The sequence below is a fragment of the Acinonyx jubatus genome, chromosome A2 (genome assembly GCF_027475565.1).
Source record: "Acinonyx jubatus isolate Ajub_Pintada_27869175 chromosome A2, VMU_Ajub_asm_v1.0, whole genome shotgun sequence".
Taxonomy (NCBI): domain Eukaryota; kingdom Metazoa; phylum Chordata; class Mammalia; order Carnivora; family Felidae; genus Acinonyx; species Acinonyx jubatus.
Genome location: NC_069383.1, coordinates 107,524,579 through 107,543,674, shown reverse-complemented (window position 1 = coordinate 107,543,674; position 19,096 = coordinate 107,524,579). Strand labels below are relative to the sequence as shown.

Sequence of the window (19,096 nt, the reverse complement as noted above, 5' to 3'; positions counted from 1 at the left end):
GGGGGGCAATGGGATTGTAGAGTGAGGGGTACAGTAGTGACAAATGCAGGGGAGACCAGCTAGGCATAAGAGCAATGGGGTGCGCCAAATGAGTACACAGCTATGCCCTATGGAGACTAGACTGGGTGGAGGGCATGGCGGATGCAGCGTTATTTTGCTAGGAAGCTAGTCGTGAAGTAGGGGTTTGGGTCAGGAGAGCAGACGGAATCCGGGTTGAGGGGTGGGGTGGGGGAGTTCAGGCAACAATGGAGTAAGGGCTGCGGAGGTGTAAGGCTTTAGGAAGTTTAGTAGGAAATGCAGAGTGTAGGCGGGGGTCCGGTCCAGGGGGAAAGGATCTGCGGGCACTACTCGCAACGTCTGTGGGCCAGGAGCCAGAGCCAGCGGGGCGGTTTCCAGTCCAGTGAGCCCAGCCTGGTGCCGGAACCCTGACTCTCCCAGTTCCTGGCTGTGACCTCGGGCAAGGGACTCGAACCGTCAGTGCCTCAGCTTCCTCACCCTTGTGAGTGTGAAGATAGTTGGCTGCTATTACTAATCCACTACCCAGTGGAAAGCCAGTACTGTTAGGTCGGGGGCAAGCGTCGTTCCCCACGGAGGGATCTGGACCGCAGCTCGCGAGGTCGGGGCCGGCCAAAACCCCCGGGGCTCGGCGGCCAGCAGGCCTCGCGGGCCCCGCGCTGACCACCCCGAGTCCGGCAGGCCTCGCGCAGCGCCCCGCGGCTCACGCGCACGCGCAGCTCCAGGCCGGACTCCGGCCGTGCTCCGCGCCGGGCTTTGGCGCCGATCCGCCGCGGCGGCCGCACGGCGTCGCGCACGGCTGGGCGGGGCGGACCGCGCTTCTTCCGAGGCGGCGGCTGCGACGCCGCGGCTGGGCCCAAGATGGACCTCCCGAAGCTGCTCGCCGCCCCGACCGCGCGCGGAGCCCAACATGGCGGCGGCGCCGGCGGTCCCGGTCGGCTCCGCCGAGGCCCGGGGCCGCCGCCCAGCCCTGGCCCCGCGCGCCGCCGTCTGCTGCTGCTGCGGGGCCCTGAAGATGGCGGGCCGGGGCCGCTGTGCGGGGAGGCCCGGGCGGCGTCGGAGGGCCAGGGGCCGAGTCCCCCGCCCCTCGAGGATGGCAGCGACTCCTTCGTGGTGCTGCTGGAAGTGGCGCGCGGCGCCGCGGCCGAGGCGCCCGGGCGGCGGGAGGTCGGGCCCAGCGCGGGCGCGAGCCCGGCCGGCCGTCCCCAGCAGGGCCCCAGCGGCGCGGCCGCCGCCCCCGGGCCCGGAGCGGGCCTCGCGGGCACCGTCACCATCAACAGCCAGGACCTGCTGGTGCGTTTCGATCACGGCGTCTTCACACTGGCTGCTGCGCCTCCGCCGTCCGACCAGCCGCCCCGGGGCCCGCCCGCGCCTCCGGGGGAGGAGGCCGCGAGCCTGGCGGAGGGCCGCCGCGGTACCCCGGCCCCCGGCTCTGGCGCCCCCGGCTACCGCTGCCCGGAGCCGCAGTGCGCGCTCTCCTTCGCCAAGAAGCACCAGCTCAAGGTGCACCTGCTCACGCACGGCAGCAGCCAGGGCCGGCGGCCCTTCAAGTGCCCCCTGGACGGCTGCGGCTGGGCCTTTACCACCTCTTACAAGCTCAAGCGGCACCTGCAGTCGCACGACAAGCTGCGGCCCTTCGGCTGCCCCGTGGGCGGCTGCGGCAAGAAGTTCACCACAGTGTACAACCTCAAGGCGCACATGAAGGGCCACGAGCAGGAGAACTTGTTCAAGTGCGAGGTGTGCTCCGAACGCTTCCCCACGCACGCCAAACTCAGCTCCCACCAGCGCAGCCACTTCGAGCCCGAGCGGCCCTACAAGTGTGACTTTCCCGGTAACCGCGCGCCACGGGCCTGCGGGCGGGCTTCGGGGGGCTCCCGGGGCCCCAGGGCCAAATTCAGTCGCTCACAGTGGGTGCGGCGTCGCCCTGCCTTCTGCTGCTCACTTGGGCAGGATTTAAATTCCGTGGGCCGAGAGTGAGGGGCGGGAACGGAGCACTCTGGTGTCTGTGTTCCAGTTCTTTCCAGGTGATTCGCTTAGATATCTCAACCCTGCATTGCTGCGGGGATTTCGACAGCAAGGTAGTAACAAATCATTACAGCCTTCCTTCCCCGGGGTGGAGGCAACAGGTCTCTCTCTTAAAGTGCTTCAGCTTAATGAAAGTGATAAAGCATCTTCCCAGAGATTTGTCTTATGAGTCAGGCGTTTGTGTTTTTCGGGCTTTCATCGGTTAGAAATGGTCAGTTATCAGATATTTCTGCTGGCACGCACCAGTGTGGGAGGAACACAGATGAATCTGGCCAGAAGCCACATTCTGAGGCCCTGAGGCCTGAGGGGGATGGTCACAGGTGTGGTGCATTGCGCTTTTGGTGGCTTTTCTGCTTTTATTTCCTTTGGACTTCAGTTTGGGGAAGTCCTAAAAATTATCCTCATTTCACAGATGAAGAGTCCGAGGCCCAGCAGTGTAGGTGAAATCCAGTGGAGGGTTTTCTCCTCTTTCGTTGTCTGCAGTGGGAGGGAATGCAGGCTCCACAAGAGTAAACTCCACCAGGATCGGCAGCTTTAGGTGCTCTAAGGGGAAGAATGTGCCTCCTCAGGAGGAAGAGAAGATTCCCGCCTGGGAAGGAATTGACTTGGGGGGGAAGTGACACTGCCAAGCCAAGGCAGGGAATATGGGCTGTGGTGGTGGTGTGGGGTGGGGAGTGAAGTTGGAAGGGTGTGGGAGGGCCCGTAGAGCGTGAGGGGCCTTCCACTTCCTGTTCATCAAAACAAAAACTCAACTATATGCCTAGCACATACCCAGCGTGTTACTGATGTATTACATACGTGCAGCGCTCTCCTAGTAATGTGCATGTTGTAAAAAATACACTCACATATAGAGATTTTTAAAGGGTGAAATGAAAAACACATGTTAATAGATTCTTCTGTTTTCTTCCCACATGCTTGTAGACTGTCTTGTGCATCCTCTTTGTGGAGAATATGAGTTTAGAGCACCGTTTCAGAACCTTTCTCAGTTACATACCGTGAATCTGATGATGGCTTATAGTCTGCTCCCTAGTGAAATGCACCAAGAGTGTCGTTCCACGTATAATACCAGGAAGATCAGGGCTGTAGCTTGCTTTTGGGTATGAAGTCCCCCCGAAAGTTTTGAGTTGGATGATCAGTGGGGTGTTTTAAGATGGGTGGGGTCAGGAGAGGGACCAGTGAAGCCCCGTTAAATGTTCTAGGCCTGAGTTCCATGTAGGAAAGATTTCAGAGGGAGGATCATAGGCCTTAGTTGTTGATTGCAGGGTGGGTGAATCTTGCTAAGGGCTGAGAGATTTACCTGTTGGAGTGTATGAAAATACATCCAAGCCCAAAATAGGGAATGGGTGGGGGTGGGGAGGGAGGGCAGATTTATGCTAAAGAGGAGGAGGATTTTAGGGCATTTAGGAAGATGAGCACTTCCCAATTAAGCATTGCTAGGGAAAGTAGGGTTCCTTGGGCTAGTGCTTTGATGCGGTGATGATGCACAGCGTGTATCTGCTTAGTGGTTTACAGGCACGATGGTAGCATGTTAAAGGCTCTGAGAAGAGCTGCAACAAAGATACCTGGGAAGCATCTTACAACCTAGTATTTTCTACTCCATTTGAGCACTGAACCTTTTTGTTAAAGGAGAGCTTTCGATGTGGAAAGTCTGTGAATTGCTGAAGTAGGCTCCTTTCTGGTGGCTCCACTGGGGTTGGCGATAGAGGTGAAGGAAAAAGCTAGGGGAGTGAAGATGACCCTGGTAGCCTCCTTTGACAGCAGGGTACCCTGGGGAAACAGGCAAAAGGAAAAAAAAACCTGGTGACGGGGGGATGCTGCCGGTTACAGAGGATGCATAGAGGACACAGAGGGTCCTCTGGGTGTGTAGGACAGTGCATCACCCCCAAGGGGTGAAAAAGTCTCGGACATGACAATGGTTTGTGGCCCTTCCAAGTGCAACTCCTGCCAGACAAAATCCTTGTTCCTTAGCATCTGATCTCTTTCATTGGGTTTCCTTTGGTCTCGCATAGGCAGCCCTGACATTTCAGTTCACAGAATGTAAGCAAAATCTGTGCTGTGGAACTGGGAGCACATTGCTGTGATTGGAGCTCCCTTGATCGGTGGCTTCATATTGAAGTCAGATGACAACAGGTGGCCTGCGTGTGCCTATCGGCTGCCTTTACAAAGCCAGATGTCAGCGGTTGTAACAATGGTTGTAACTTTCTGGAGGCGCTTCTGACTCATTTTCTTCCTTGTTTGCTTCACGGTGTCCTGGAGTGGTGGCTAGGTTAGCCGTGTTATGTGATTTTTGTCACACCAGTGAGCAGCGTTTGTGTTTTCTTTGTTCAGGCTGTGAGAAGACATTCATCACAGTGAGTGCTCTGTTTTCCCATAACCGAGCCCACTTCAGGGAACAAGAACTCTTTTCTTGCTCCTTTCCTGGATGCAGCAAACAATATGACAAAGCCTGTCGCCTGAAAATTCACCTGAGAAGTCATACAGGTAATGAGCTAGAGAATGCAACATCGTTTGCACCCACAGTTTGTCATTGTGGTAGCTTGCATTTATGGTGATGAGGTGTAATTTTTGTCTTTTCCAAGGCGAAAGACCTTTTATTTGCGACTCTGACAGTTGCGGCTGGACCTTCACCAGCATGTCTAAACTCCTACGGCACAAAAGGTACTCTTTACATTTCGGTTCAGTTACCAGTATGGGAAATGAATTTGTTGTTTGTCCGCAGCAGAAGCCTGTGGATGACATGTATCTGTTGAGGTTTTGGTTTTTTTTTTTTTTAATTTTTTTTTTCCAACGTTTATTTATTTTTGGGACAGAGAGAGACAGAGCATGAACGGGGGAGGGGCAGAGAGAGAGGGAGACACAGAATCGGAAACAGGCTGCAGGCTCTGAGCCATCAGCCCAGAGCCTGATGCGGGGCTCGAACTCATGGACCGCGAGATTGTGACCTGGCTGAAGTCGGAGGCTTAACCGACTGCGCCACCCAGGCGTCCCTGTTGAGGTTTTTTTTAAGTTATAAGAAAAGGAGCCCGTTGTAGATAATTTGGTAAATTCAGAGAGCTGTGAGAAGAAAACCACTTAGAATCTGACGACCTAGTGTCAGGTTTTTTATGTATACTTGTTTTTGAACGTAATTTGTGTACTTTATATACAAGCTAATATTTTTAAAAAAGTTAATACTGTGGAAGAACCTTTCCTTATGTCATTACAAACTTTCCGTGGTGATAATGACGACCCCGGAGGCTTCACCTGTGTGCAGGTACTGGTCGGCACTTCACGTAAACGAGATATCATTTAACCTTCACAGCAACTCTGGCCTTGATGTTCTTCTCGCTGTTTTGCATTGGGGCACAGAGAGGTTGAGTGGTTTGCACAGCTGGGGATTGAGGGGTTTACTGTAAAAATGTTACTCAGGAAAGGGTGGTGTTTATGCAAGGACTTGAGGATTGCAGTTGATTTTCTGTGCACGCTTCTCTTTGCCCTCCGTAGCTTGGAAACCTCGTTTGTTACCAGAATCTGTAACCGTCAAAAAGTAGCTTCGTCAATACATTTGGGACCCAGCTGTTCCGATGGAAGCAGCACTAATTGTTGTGTCTGACTCTCAAGTCAGCCTTGTCATTAAAGTAGAATTTCTAATTACAGGGTAGCTAAATTGCAAACCTGCCCATAAGGGCTAGAGAGAATTCAGATTTTCTGAAATGTACTGATCATTTTCTTTAAATGCTGAGAGTTTGTAATTTGTGGGATTTTAAACAAAGAATCCCCTCTTGAGGCCTGGTGTCTCTGGGTGGCGTGCATAATCACCGTTCCTGTTTCTTTGTTCTCCCAGGAAACACGATGACGATCGGAGGTTTACCTGTCCCGTGGAAGGCTGTGGGAAGTCCTTCACGAGAGCAGAGCACCTGAAAGGCCATAGCATTACCCACCTGGGCACAAAGCCGTTCGAGTGTCCTGTGGAAGGTAGATTTTTAACACATCCCTTTGAGCTCTAAACTAGCACACGTCCACGTTGTTGTAAGTTTAAGTTGTTCAAAGGTAAGTTTTATTTACATAACGACAAGCTGAGCACAAGTTGCAGCATTGGGTTTAATTGGCTGGTTTTTAGTTCGTTGTCTTACCTTGGGAGCAGTGTAGTGAACCGACTTCAGAATCAGACCAGGGTTGATTCCTGGCTCTGAAGTGCACTCACGAGATCCGTGGCTCTAGTTATTACCTGTTTAATTTGGCAGTTGTGAGGATCAGGGGAAAGAACGTGTGAAAATGCCTGTTTTGGCACCTGGTACCTGTCACGGACTCAGTAAATGGTAGCCACATGGACGGCAGTAGTCAGGCTGGCTTTTTAAAAAAACGTACTGGGAATTTTTTTTCTCTGAAACACCGAAGGCATGATTCGTTGGCCAGAAGTCAGCTCTGTGGCTTGTCCGTGCTGGCCCTGCTGTAGGTGCCGCAGATGCACCGGGATGGCAGAGTGGGTCAGCGTGTGGTTGTGAATCTTGATCCTGGCCCTCACCCGTTGGTTGGAGATCTCAGGCCGGCTTCTCTGGGCCTCAGTTTCCTTTACCTGGAAAGTGGATAATAAAGACCGATGTGAAACTGAGACCAATTGCTAGAATGTCACGAAGATAATGTGTTGATTAAACATAGTTTAATCAAGACACGGTTTCTCCTGTCGTCAGAGCTCCAGTTGGGGCGCACCAGGTAGGCCAATAGTGTGCGGGGTGCTGTGGGGACAGAGGTCACCCGGACTGTTCCTGGAGCACGGGGGGGGGGGGGGGGGGGGGGGGGGGCGGCATGGGAGTGGCCTCCCAGTCAGCCAAAGAATGAGGCAGAGCTAGCCCGGGGCAGCGGGGGTTGGCGGGGTGGGGGGGAGTGGAGTGCGGTGGAGGAGGCAGGGAGGCCAGTGCGAGGCAGTCTCCCAGAGCAGCAGTCTGAGTGCTCGGGGCAGGGGAGTGATGGGACCGTTGTTTGCGCTTAGGCTGGGTCCGGTTTCCTGGGGAGACGGCCAGCACCTGTATTGGAGCTTAGCGGTGGGAAGGGCGAGAAGGCACCAGCGAGAGAGAGGGAGAGAGAGAGAGAGAGAGAGAGAGAGAGAAGTTCGTGCACCAGCAGTGCTGTGTGGTGGATATGGGCGTATCTCACTTGAGGTGGGCACGCGGGGCTGGTGGTTGAAGGAAGAGGACGGGCTGCATTTTAGGTGCCCACAGGCTTTCCACATTCCGATGGTAGGGATGCACTGCTTTCGGGGTTCGGTGAGGAGGTGGGCCGGGGGTGAGGCAGGTAGCACGTGGTGATGATTTAAGCCGCAGAAGTGGATGTGGCGCTCGAAGAGAGGTGTGCTCTGAAAAGAGGCGGTGTGGTGTGGCGCGATTGAAGGCCTGAGTGCCCGAACCAGGCATCCTGGACTCCAGCCTCGAGCCTGCCACATAAGTGGCTCTGTAACTTCTGGCAAGCAGCGTGAGGGCACTGTGCCTCTTCTCATCTTTGAAGTGGTCACAAACCCACACAGGGTGCTTACGAGAGGGCTCTATAGGTAGCAGGTTGAATGGAGGCATATAGAAAAAACCGCAGATGTCACCTACTGCCGTTGTTACCATTAAATGAAATCAAATGCTATTAAATGAAAAAGAAGGCCTAGCACAAAACCCTGGGGACCGCCACTCCTGCCGGTGGGAAAGTAGAAGGGGAGTCCTAGGAGGGTCCTAGGAAGGAATGGGGAAAGTGGGAGCGTTGGTGGCACTGAAGCCAGTAGAGAAGGATGTGCGGGGAAGGAGATGGGTTGGGCGCTGAGGTAGTGCGGCAGGGCGGTGAGGAACCAGGGGCTCCTCCGGTAGGGTCAGCGGGGTCCCGCAGGGGGAGGGTCGAGGTTCAGTGGAGTGACTCGGGCAGAGCCCTGCTCTAGTGCCCTGAGCGGTGAGCTCTGTTGAGGCGGGGGGTGGCTTGTGCCGACCCCTCTCCTGGAGGTGACTGAGGGAAAGAGGAAGGGGTGGTGGCTGGCTACAGAGGAGGGGTGGCTTCTGCCTTTCTGTATTTGTATCCTTGGGGGCTGTGGGCATGTCTGGGCATTGAGCTGGTAGAGGCGGGTGTGGGTGGGGAGATCTAGTGGTGCTTGGTCAAAGAGCGTGCTTCTCGAGGGAGTGGAGGTAAGGGCTGGAGCCTCGGGGAAAGGATCCTAGAACTCTTTTGGGTTGGCTGAGAGTTGATAACTTTTTTTTTTTAAAGAAGAGTTGATGATTCTTAAGTCTGGGTGATTAGACCATTTTTCCTGCTTTGTTTGAACTGTTTCATAACAAAAAGTCAAAAAACAACCACCACCCATCTTTTTGTAGTAACTGGAGGAGATGGAGAGGGTAGGGCCACACGGCAGTGAGTGTGCTGAGGGAGGACAAGGTGGTGGAATGAGGACTGTGTGTGTGTGTGTGTGTGTGTGTGTGTGTGTGTGTGTGTGTGTGTTGGGGCGTGTCTAGTAGGGTGTGTCACTATGTGCACCGAGTCGAGGTTGGAATGTGTGGTCCTTATGTAAGTGGTGAATTCAAGCTGAGGACATTCCCTTGACGTTTGTCATTGATGGGCTGCCTCTGCCCCTCCTCGGGGCGGGGGGGTAACTTGCTATAAGTGTGGGGTGCCAAGCACTGATGACTTTTATTTGTGAAGAATGGGTACGCACCTCAACAGGTGATGTTGCAGTTACAAAAAGACAGCCATGGGGCGCCTGGCTGGCTCAGTCGGTGGAGTGTGCGACTCTGTTGATCTTGAGGTTGTGAGTTTGAGTCCCACGTTGAGTATAGAAATTACTTTAAAAAAATACAGTCTTAAATAAATGCAATCATCTTAAACAAAAAAGGTGATTATCAAACATTAAAAGAAAAAGACCGCCTTTAACACACATGGAAAAAATGGTCATATTCCTGGTCATCAAAGGATGTACAAATTAAAATGGAATGTATTTGGTTTCCTATCGAGTTAGCAAATATTTTAAAAAATCGAAACCACTGTGGCAAGAGTGTGACAGACATCCCTGTTGTGGTTGCCCCGTCCTTGGCAAAGCAGTTTGGTAAGAAGTGTTTTTGGCATCTCTGCTCTGCGATCTTCCTCTGTAAGTCTGTGCTGAGGGGTCCCAGCTGGAAAAGGGGCTGAGGCGTCCCTCCTGGGCCCTGTGTGGAGCAAAGCACAGACGGCGCACCTGGGACTGGAGGCATCTGTTCTCTCTTGTGTTTTCCAAATGTTCTCTCAGGAGCCTGACCTGGAAACAGGCTTGAAGCTGCATTTGAAAATGAAATAAGTTCAAAACTCCTCTCAGAGGCAGCCAGAGCTTTTCGTCATCTGGCAGCATCCTATCCTCATAGCCTCTTTTCCTGAAATAGGCCTCCCGCGGGCCCCAGACTCCAGCATTTCCACCTCGCCATTCCAAGACAGTGCCACAGTGCATTGATGCGCTTTGCATTTTCTTGGGCACTGCGCGAACACTCTGTAGCTTGGAATCGTTTTCACGTCGTCTTTATAACCCTGTGCGGTGGGTTGTCATTCCCACCTGAGAGGAAAGGAAAGGGAGATCTGGAAAGAAGAAATGAGGCGCGGCCAGTAGGGGCTGAACTAGAGTTGGGCTCCAGAGTCCAGGCCCTGCCCACCCTGCTGCCCTGTTGTGGCCTCCACACCTTAGAAGGCAGCTCCTTGGCCTGCACGCCCCTCCTGCTCTGCTGTGCAGCCCTGACTCCATGTCAGGACCCAGTCACCTCAGATGCTTCTTGCCTCTTGAGACCTTTTCTGTCGCCTCAGGAAGTGCGCTGTTTCTTCTGCTTCCAGAACACTTCATGGCACTCGCACTGGTTTTATTTTTCCCCTTTGTCAGGACAGCTGGTTGGTCATGTACTTGCAGGTCACAAGCTTGTAGCTGCCAAGAACCCCGCTTGCCCTCTCTGTGTCCCTGTGGTGCAAGAGCTCCAGCAGTGGGGGATCAGGGCAAGAGGAAAGTGGGGGAGTTTTTGAATTAGTCTTGTTCACCCTCTGATATGCGCACAGGTCTGTGGTCTTGTTGACTCCGGCTAAGCTGTCGAACAGCCAGCAAGGTGATGCCACCTGCAGGCTCCACTTGTACACCCGATTTAGGGTCATTTGCTGGGTCCCTTTGGGCGTCAGTTTCTCAGTGGTAAAATGAGAGGAGTTGGCTTCGGTGATCTGTTGAGGTAGTTTCCAACTCTTAAATGTTCTAGGGTTACGGTTTTTATAGTGGTAGCTAAGTGTAGATGATTGGTATACATTTTTAGCAATTGAATTTTGAAGGGGTTGTTTAGCACTTAATTTGACTGACTTTTCCCAGCAGCACCGTGTAATGGGTGAAGAAACAGGCCCAGAGTTAACTAGTCCAAGGTTATGTGTCTTCTATGCAGGGGAATTTTATATCTCCTTTTAAATCCAGTTTGCTTTCAAATTTAATTCCTTTGTATTGGGGAGGAAGAATTTTTTTCTGCCCTCTCCAAGTGGTTCTAGCTGGACTAAGTTAAATTGACAGGAGACAGATTAATAGGAAATAAAATTTAATTTCATATATATGGGAAACTCACACAGACGTGAGATTCCAGGTACGGGCAAAATGAGGTATATATGTTATCCTGAGCTAGAAAGAGGTGGGGGTTGGGATCTGGGATTTTCAAAGGGAAGGAAAGCAATTCACAAGAAGATGAAAAGAGTGAATGTTTGGGGAACAAATGTTTACTGGGTCCATGGATGACAATGGGACACAGAGAGGACTTTAATCAAATAGGCCTTGCTAGGCCTTCCCCGTCCACCATACCTCGTTAGTGTCATAATGTAGTTATCTATGGTGATAGCTTTTTTCCTGGAGCAGGTCCTCCATGTAAGTCGTTTTAGGCAGTCGGGAGGAGGGATGTCACAGTTTATTCTTGAGTCTTTTAGGCCTTGATTGTTTCCAGCTGGCATAATCTGCATGCCAAAGTGGTGGGCTTGGGGGCAGGCAGCTTTGGCCCCTACATTTGTGATGCTGCCCCAAAGGGTATTGTGTCTGTCCCTTGCCAGAGGTCAGAGCATAGACATGTACTGTCTTACGATTCTGATGGGAAGAAAGGAAACCACTAGTTCCTTGGGAATCCTTAGGTTTATTGCTTATTGTTCTTTTTGTTCCAGGGTGCTGTGCCAGGTTCTCTGCTCGTAGCAGCCTCTACATTCACTCCAAGAAACACCTGCAGGACGTGGGTGCTCCGAAAAGCCGTTGCCCGGTCTCCAGCTGTAACAGACTCTTCACCTCCAAGCACAGCATGAAGGCTCATGTGGTCCGACAGCACAGCCAGCGCCCAGGTCTGCTCGGTTTACTTCCCTCCCAGAGTGCTGCACAGATGTGTAAGCTCGACGTGTGTCAGAGAAGCAAACGCACGTCCTTCCTTCCTCTCCTCCTTTCAGAGGTTGTCAGAAGTCACTAAGGCGAGCACAGTGAAGCCTTACCAGCCTGTGGACCACACTGCCAAGCCTGGTGGCATCTTTTGGGTTCTCCTGCCGCTTCTTGCCTCTGACCCTCTATTCCTTCCCTTGTGTCTGAAGTGCTTCTTTTGAGGAGTATTCAGTCCTCCACTATTTATTTACATATGTGTGTGTGTGTGTGTGTGTGTGTGTGTGTGTGTGTGTGTATGCATGTAGCTAGCTAGCTGTCTGTCTCTCTACCTACCTATCAGTCTTCCATTTGGTTGGCTTTTCCTAATATGTGTCTCCTAAATCTGTCTCGCTCTGTGATCTCTGTCCTGAATTCTGAGCGTGCCTCTCCCCCATTTGTCTTTTTCACTCCTCTTTCTCTGTCCCGTTGTGGTCTCTGGGTACTTCCCTTCTGTCTCCTCCCAGCACCGAGGTGAGGACAGTCCTCAAAGACCAGACAGAGTTGTGTTTCACATTGTGGTGGGGACGGGAGGCGCAGGGGGTGGGGGTAGTTGGCTTGAAGTTCTGGGGAGGGTAGAGCAGAGAGCGAACCACAGTAGTAGCCTGGAGTGGGGATTCCAGGGATGTGAGGGCCTGGTTCTCTGGCTACATGGTGGCGTGGGACTGACAGGCTGCCTGTAGAGGCTGCGTGCACAGCCCTGTGGGCAGGACCTTGCAAGGTCTGGGCGACTATGCACTGCCGCTGCCCCAGACCACTGGCACCAGCCTGCTCTCCCGACGGGGCCTGTTTGGTGAAGTCCTGGCTAGCCTTCAGGTCATTTGAGTGTGCTGCTAACTGGGCCCCGCTCCCTGCCATCTGTGCGACAGGCAACACCAGCCTTGGGGCACAGTCGCTTCCTAGCTGTGTGATCCAGGGCAGGGCACAGGTCCGCAGTCCCCCGTTTCCTCATCTTTCAAGCACGGAAGAGAATTTGAGTAGTTCTCTGAGGGAAACATCCTTCTTCTGCTTCTTTCCATCCTGTTGATATGTGGTCACTTCACTCCTGTGGCCCTAACAGCAGTTGCCATTTAGCTTTGTATTTGAAGAAGCTGCCCTACTGGGCTCTAGGTGTTCTGAGGGCTCCTGTCAGGGACTGGCACCTCAACACGCAGAGTCCAGTCAAGAGCCTTAGGCTGGTGTTGAGAGGCCTTCAGTGGTTGGGTTCCTCCCTCTGTCTACGAAACTTACCCCTCACCACTCCCAGTTCTGAGCCCGGTGCTATGGGATGCTGTGCACCCAGGCCTCTGCTTTGCTCCTGTTCTTTCCTCTTTCCTGGCTTGGCTCATTCAAGTCAGTGATGGCATTGTTTATTTCAGATGAGCTTCCTTAGTCTGTCTGGATATGAGAGCCTCTCAGCTGCTTTTGTAGTGCCTGTGTTTCCCGGGCTCTGAATTTATAATACGACAGGAGACCTGGGTGTCGTTATTCCCTGCCATGGTCAGGGGTGGATAACTAGGTAGTGTCCCAGTGCCAGCCCCGTGAGAAACAAGTGCTCGGGAACGTCCGTTGTTGTGGATATATACTGCCAGGGGCTCTGGCAGGCCCTGGGCTGGCTGTGGGAGTTCCCCTCGTGGTGCTTCTGGGGCCGGAGCATCCTCACGGCCCTGTCACTGATGAAGCTGAGGTGGAAAGGAGAAGGACTTGTCTAAGGTCAAAGAGAGTTGGTGGAGCGAGGTCACGATGGAAACCTTGGGCTAGAAGCTGTAGTAATTAATGTTTAATGATTTCTGAATATCTGGGCCTCGCAATAATAGGTGTCCAGTAAATACCTATGGAATTAATGTGATGCTAAATAGGAAATTTATGAGCAAATTGGTCTCTGCACTGCGATTTTTTTTTTAAGTTTATTCATTTTGAAAGAGAGCGTGCACGTGTGTGCATGTGTGCGTGGCAGGGGCGGAGAGAGAGGATCCCAAGCAGGCTCTGCGTTGTTAGAGGAGTCCAGCATGGGACTTGATCCCATGAACCGTGAGATCATGACCTGAGCCAAAACCAAGAGTCAGACGCCCAACCGACTGAGCCACCCAGGCACCCCTTAATACTGTTTTTAAACTGTGAAGTAGTGTGACACCTAAAGAAAATAGATTCAGAATTTGGTTATTAATTTATTTGTCTGTAGCCGATTTTCTTCATAGGTTTGCGTTGGAACTCTAATAGGCACTCGGAGCTGGTGTGCACAACTGGAAAGTAGTTTGGGATTAGCTAACAGTTGGTGTAGGCGGAATAGAGCCAGAGAACTGAGAGAGCCTTTTCCCTGTGGCCAGGCACTGGCACATTCTAGAAGCTTCAGGTAGAAGTTTCTTGGGAAGAAATAACTTCAAGGCCCTGTTTGGCTCCCAAATATTTTGTGCTCCCATCTTCCTGTTTGCTTGGTGCTTGAAGAATCCTAGGATTTGGGGTGACTGATTGGGTGTAGTGGTGTATAAATCCCTGCTTTGAGTGTTCCTCGAAATATTTTAAAAATATGCTTAATGTTTATTATTCCTCCAAGGGAGGTGTGTTTAAAGTGTTTAACTGAATGACAAAGATTCAAATATTTAAAGAGTGATATGACCAACAACTGAAACTGAATGAACACTTAAGACTCAAGAGGGATTTATTAGAATTATTTTTGCTATAATCATTAAATGCTATTTAGGAGCCAGGCTCCAGTGCCTGGTGCTGAAGGGACCGTGTGGGTCAGATAGACTCCCCACCTCCAGGTGATCATGGCCTAGGGGGAGGTAGGAGTGATAGAGGTTGGAAATACGGTGGTGGTGGGGGGAGGAGGGGAGCCCGTCAGGAGAGGCCCCTTGGAGGGAATGTAGCTCCTTGGGTGCCCTGTGGCTGATGTCTAAGTTCTCTGCGGTCCCTAGACCTGGGGCCTTGCGCCAGGGCCTTGATCCCAGAGCACTCCAGCAGAACAGTTTTTATTCCCTCTGATCACCCTCCGATGACTCAAATTTGTTTTGGAGTGGTAGCTAGATTTTGATGAGACATGAGCTGACACAAGCTGATTCCAAAAATACCTCAGAGCCAGAGTTCAGCTTATGTTTGACTTCCGAAGATTTGTGTTCTGTGGAAGGTTTTACAGTCCTCTTGAGGGCAGTTCATGTTGTGTAGCAGAAAGAGCATTGGGTTTGAAGCCAGAAAGATGTGAATTCAAGTCTTGCCACTTCCTGTTACCAGTTGATGTGACTTCGCGAAACATTACGTAGACTCTCAAGTTATTTCCGGTCGCAGAAATCCCTGTCGGTTTAAGGATTTGAGACAATGTATGTAAAAACCCTGATAAGGTTATCAAGCAGTGCCTTTCTTTGGTGTGTGGCCACCTTCGATGCATCAGGCAGCAGGTGCAGGAAGTGTACGTGTTACCTTGATGGGTCACTTGCTAGCATGACATCCAAAGCGCAGACAGAACTTCATGATCTCCTAAAGGGCATACAACAACCAGAGTATTCGTTTCTCTTTCAGATCTCTTCCCTCAGCTTGGAGCTCCGAGTTCTCTTACACACAACAGTGAACTCGGCAGCCCAGGCCAAAGTGAGCTCAACAACATAGACCTGGCGGCCCTCTTCTCTGATGCACCTGGGGACGGCGGGAGTGCCGCGGGGGCCTCAGATGAGGCGCTGAACTCTGGAATCTTGACTATTGACGTTACTTCGGTGAGCTCCTCTCTTGGAGGGACCCTCCCTGCTAATAATAGTTCCTTGGGGTCCATGGACCCGCTGGTGTTGGTGGCCCACAGTGACATTCCTCCAAGCCTGGACGGCCCTCTCGTTCTTGGGACAGCAGCCACAGTTCTTCAGCAGAGCAGCTTCAGTATGGATGATGTGCAGACTGTAAGTGCAGGAGCCTTAGGCTGTCTGGTAGCGGTGCCTGTGAAGAACTTGAGTCAGGACCCACAGGCTTTGACCTCAGGAGGTAATTTAGCAGACAACACCACCACATTGACCTCTCCGAGCCCCCCACCAGGAAGCACCAGTGGCCCGGAGCTGCTGGCTCCAATCAAAGTGGAACCGGACTCACCTCCTGGCCCCGACACTGTCAGGCAGCAGGAACGGAGCCGAGGGGCGCCCCGGTCGGCGTTCTGCAGCCCTGCCGACAAGCACAGTCCTCAGAGAGACACGGGGCTCAGTGCGGGGACCGGCAGCTTCTATTTGGTATGAAGTGCTCTATTCAGTCACCACTGCGTAACTCGCTTCTCTTACACTCAGTCTTGAGGATGTTCTGGATTAATCGTTCATGTGCAGACATTTCTTACTGGTTTGCGAAAAGAGACGGAGCCCTGGACTACAAGTCTGGAAATCTGAATTCTGATCTTGAGTCTGGAACTGACTAGTTTTTATGACCTTGAGGAAATCACTTATCCTGTCTGAACCTTAAATTCTCATTTATTTCTAAAATGAGGGGGTTTGGCTAGATGATTTCTAAGGTCCTTTTGAGTTTTGTGATTCTGTGATGATGTGTTTCTTTTCTGGAAAAAAAATGAGGTATTTCGTAACGTTGAAATGTCTTGCCTTTGTGCTTTCCATGGGATAAGAGGTCCTTAGACTTCCTAATGGCCAGAGGAAGAGGAATCATGACATCAGGTTTAATGGAAACTTTAAAACCATGTAAAAGAGAAAAAAATTTTTTAAATTAGAATTAACAAGAAAGAAAAGGAGTGGTTTGTGAGTTTCTGTTTCTGGAGGGTTATAAGAGGACCTCTCCAGTTGTGAGGCTCCACACTTAATATACTTTTAATTATATTTATGTCAGTTAATACATTTAATATAATTTAATTTAAAATAATTTAATTAAAGATTCTTGGGGGAGAGTCTCTTTTTTTTTCCTCAGTCTCAGATGGGAATGATCAAATAGGTTTCTTTGTGGCATGGGTTAAATTTGGTGGTGATACTTCTGTTGTTCAAAACGTTAAATCCTATTTTACCATAGTTTAAAAACAAAAATTAAATCCTTTGAATTAGAATCCATTGTGAGGGATGTGGTAACCCATCTACCATGGAGCCTTTCAGTCTGAGAGAAGCACGGTCGGTCGTACCTTTTCTGATGGCTCTTGCTTGGCGGTGGCATGGCCATACTTGCCGGCCTTTGCCTAAGTGGCCACAGCAGTTGCTGAACCACCAGGTGACTGGGCCAGGAGGGGAGATGGCCAAGGCTCAGCGATCAGTGGGGAGGCCAGGCCTGTGTAGAGGGCCTTGGTGCCTTGGGAAATAGGAGATCCTTGGTACCACGGTATCTCCGGAGCTGTAACTGTGGGTGGAGGCAGGTGAAACCGCCGTGACATTGATCCTGACTCCTTGTTCATTTTCTCGCTAGCTGTGTGACGTTGGGCTGCCTCGATTCTCTGAGCACAGATGGTGTGTGGTGAATGGGTTACAGGTATGCCACGAGCTGATGAGGGCTGTTCTTTTTCTTCTTGTAGTGATAAGTATTAAACTCTTTTTCGTATCAACGCATTCACAAACTTATAGAAGCGAAGTCCCATTTGAATACTGTTTGGCCCCCTCAGTAAACTTCCTGAATTCGGTAATGTAGTTACTGTTTTGGTGTATATAACTTTTGAGTCAGGCCTCACCACCAGAGCGGCTTCTGTAGTGGGGATATGAAATAGGACCTCCCTAGGTCTGCCGTACAAGTATCGTGTGGCATGTTCTGGAAAATGTTGAGAAGTGCTGCAGCTAATTAATCTTGAACCACCGAGGGAAGCTGGTTATTTGTTTCGGACAGCAGAGAAGTATGTAACTCCTTTTATAACAGTTTCTGTGTAAAATATTTTAATATGTTTTAGACTTTGGAGGAATAAACTTTGCTTCTCTGGATAATAAAATCATGTATATTGTTCCACCTCTCGTTCTGTTTAGTTGTCACCGTAATTGGATGTAGCATTTGATTCTCGGTGAACCTTTGCTGGAGATCCTCAGAGATTATTGGACTCTACTCTGTTCAGGAGGCAGACTTAGTACATTTCCATAGTTCCCTTACTACCCTTCTTTTGCCATTTGGAACAAGTGACTGACACACTTTTCTTTGGTCCCAGGAAAGTGGGGGCTCAGCAAGAACTGATTCCCGAGCCATTCAACTAGCCAAGAAAAAAAAGCAGAAAGGAGCTGGGAGCATCGCAGGTGAGGCTGTGTGTGCTGGGGGAGTGAGGGCTCTGAGTCACCCTGGGCCTTAATGAGAAGAAACACACGGAATAGGCGTTTCTGTGTTCTTTGTGTTACTTTTACGTTCAAAATGCCCTTTATGTGAACTCCAGAAGATACCGCAAAATTTCCAGCATCCGTCTGGAGACGTCTTGCTGACCTGAAAAGGCTGTGCGAAAGTTAGCAGTTGCAGACGCCAGTGTCTGTTGCCTAGTAGGCCGCTAAGGTAAAGAACAGCCAGGCCAAGGGTCAGAAGAGCAGAGGTGGGAACCTGCTGCCAGATGGCAACTGGCCCCTGACCGTGGCATTGGGAACAGCCTGGGGACGGGGCTGCTGCTGTCCCAGGAGCAGGGTTTTGCGGAGCCGGCCCTTGGGTGGCATGTGGCATTGTGGATGCGTAGTTCAGCGTTATGTTAAAATCTTGTAATTTTAAAACGTCAGCAACTTTGTCGAATTTTTAAAAAACACTTGAGTGGACCAGACAAGACCTGTTAACTTGTGGCCTCGTGCATCTGTCTGTTGTCTGTCTAGAGAATGGAATGGTGGGATGCTGTGCGTGAAGAAACTGGAAAATCCTTCTGTAAAGGAAACAGCGACGACTTCTAGTACCGTTTTTCGAGTGTTTCATGTGTCTCTTTGTCTAAAATTTATTTGAAGAATATCAAAGAGTATGTACGGTTAGCAGTACAGTTTGTATCTTTCTTAATATCATGGCTTCTTTAAAATCACTCCCTATTTTCTGTTAATCTGTTTTCTTAAAGCAGATAGTGCCCTACAGCGAATGTTGTTCGTGGCCCTGTTCCCTGTGACTGGGGAAGGGTTACCTCCACAGCGGTCACACAGTGCCCCCATGGCACTTGTAGAGATAATAGAAGAAAGTATGTGGTGGTAGAGGACGTCCATAGAGTGGAAGAATCTAGCACCTGCTAGGCAGAGTCAGTGAAGGGAAGCAGATGCCTCTGTTTAACCCGATCGGTAACCTCCACTTGAAGGACAAAGGACACTGAACATTCAGGTGTATGGTACATGTTACATTGACTGCGTTGCTTTTGGGTGGCATCTGTGGAGGTACTTTTATTTTTAATTGTTTTTATCTGTAGAGGTGGTTTTACTTATTTTTAATTTTTTAAATAGTTCCACATTATCTTTTAAACAATGACACTTAAAAAGCAAACCCATATGATGTTATCACTTCTTTAAAAATTAACAGTATTTCCTTAATATTTAGCAAGTGTTCAAATTTTCAGTTGTCTCAAACGTTGTAAATGATTTTTATAGCTATTTGCTTGAATCGCATTCCAAGTAAGCCTTATATTACTATTGGTTGATATGTTTCTTAATGTTCTTTGTCATCTGTAGGTTTCTCCCTCCATTTTTGTCCCGTGTGCTTGTGGGAGAATCTGGGTGGTTTGTCCCGCGGAGTTGGCCAGTCTAGATTTGGCTGGTTGCACCACTGTGCTGGAGATTAACCGGTTCCTCTGTCTTCTGTGGTTCCTATAAATCAGTGATCCCATCT

The 19,096-nt window shown here is 50.6% G+C and overlaps 1 protein-coding gene across 4 annotated transcripts in view; it reads left to right on the top strand.

Annotated features, from left to right (window-relative positions):
• Positions 1–814: 814 nt before the first annotated feature.
• Positions 815–19,096, top strand: part of ZXDC (ZXD family zinc finger C) — a 38,720-nt gene continuing 20,438 nt past the window's right edge. The window contains exons 1-8 of one of the 4 annotated variants that reach the window (XM_053218825.1): positions 815–1,846; positions 4,369–4,521; positions 4,620–4,698; positions 5,864–5,994; positions 11,173–11,343; positions 14,906–15,096; positions 16,754–16,816; positions 17,475–17,559. In XM_053218825.1, coding sequence (XP_053074800.1) covers positions 877–1,846; positions 4,369–4,521; positions 4,620–4,698; positions 5,864–5,994; positions 11,173–11,343; positions 14,906–15,096; positions 16,754–16,816; positions 17,475–17,559 — 1,843 coding nt within the window. In that variant the 5' untranslated portion in view covers positions 815–876. Of the gene's footprint in view, positions 1,847–4,368; positions 4,522–4,619; positions 4,699–5,863; positions 5,995–11,172; positions 11,344–14,905; positions 15,595–16,753; positions 16,817–17,474; positions 17,560–19,096 lie in introns of all 4 variants that reach the window. The other 3 variants (XM_015083197.3, XM_053218826.1, XM_027049782.2) reach the window with 3 other exon arrangements.